Source organism: Hippocampus comes, unplaced genomic scaffold (genome assembly GCF_001891065.2).
Source record: "Hippocampus comes isolate QL1 unplaced genomic scaffold, H_comes_QL1_v1.1 scaffold62, whole genome shotgun sequence".
Classification (NCBI taxonomy): domain Eukaryota; kingdom Metazoa; phylum Chordata; class Actinopteri; order Syngnathiformes; family Syngnathidae; genus Hippocampus; species Hippocampus comes.
The window spans coordinates 571758-572980 of record NW_017806062.1 but is presented as its reverse complement, the minus strand read 5'-3'; the positions used below and the strand labels follow the sequence as shown (position 1 = coordinate 572980).

Genomic DNA, 1223 nt, shown 5'->3' with positions numbered 1-1223 from the left:
CCGGGGGCTACGACTGTCGCTGCCCGCACGGCCACAACTGCACCGGCGACTGCATCCACGACGACAAGGTCAAACACAGCGGGCAGATTTGGGTGCTGGATAGCGACCGCTGCTCCGTTTGCTCCTGCCAGGTAAGAAAACACACAACAGGAGGCGTGAACAAAAAAAACAAAAAAAAACATTGAGCCGTTCCTTTGCGTCAGGACGGTAGTTGAGTCAGTACTTTCAGTTTTGTATTTATACCTTTGACTAACACAAACAGGATGACAGGGGGGAGGCGGGGGGAAACAATGATGCTGATGATTCAGGATGATGGCCAATCGTGCAGGTATTCGAGCAACGACATGAAGTCTTTTATTGTATGTACGCCAAACCCCTGAGGGAGAGACATTCCTCTCTCTCCGAACAAAGAAGCATGAATGATGCGTCCCCTACCGGGCCAATCAGCAGTAAATGCCAACTTGTAATGTCCTTTTTTTTTTTGTCCTTCCCGCTGAAACAATCAGTGACATTTAAAACAATGCGCGGTGCAGAAAGAACAAGGTTTGCAAATTGTATCACGTTGTGAAACCTGCAAGGTTGCAGCTCGTCATCTCTTTGTGTGGGCACGGGAGGAAGCGCATCATGACAATGCACGCGTTTTGCAATCCAGAGCAGTGGCCTTTCCAGACAAACTTGACAGATTAATTCATCCACTTTATATAGCGCTTTTCTTTATTCTAAGTCAAGGGCGCAAATACACAAGACTAGATGACAATTCATCATTTGCATTTTTTTTTGTTTTTTTTGTTTGTTTTTTTTTTTTAGCGATCTTGGTGTTTTTACAGTACACCTATTGAACTGTAATGCCTTCACGTGTTGGGAAAGGAGAGCCACGGTCACAGCTACCGTATTTTCCGCACTAAAAGGCGCACCTAAAAGCCTTGCATTTTCTTAAAAGCTCACAGCGCGCCTTAAAAGCCGATGCGTCTTATGTATGGTCATTACGGAAATATGTCAACCCCAAAATGGCTCCTTGCTCGAGACATAAAAAAGTGAACTGTGTCACTGCTTAATTAAATACGTTTTACTGACATCTGTTGGCATAGCTCCATCTAGTGGATGTATTGTAGATTGCGCCTCATAATGCAGTGCGCCTTTTAGTGTGGAAAATACGGTACACTTTTCTCGTGGGAGCTGCTGTCGACCGCAGCTCACGCCAGGACACTCGCGCACATGCCAAA

At 45.7% G+C, this 1223-nt stretch overlaps 1 protein-coding gene across 1 annotated transcript in view; it reads left to right on the top strand.

Moving 5' to 3' along the window:
* Nucleotides 1–1223, top strand: part of nell2a (neural EGFL like 2a) — an 80522-nt gene that overhangs the window by 70453 nt on the left and 8846 nt on the right. The window contains exon 17 of the mRNA XM_019893406.1: nucleotides 1–131. This exon is cut by the window's left edge and continues 120 nt beyond it. Within this exon, the coding sequence (XP_019748965.1) occupies nucleotides 1–131 (131 nt within the window). The remainder of the gene's footprint in view (nucleotides 132–1223) is intronic.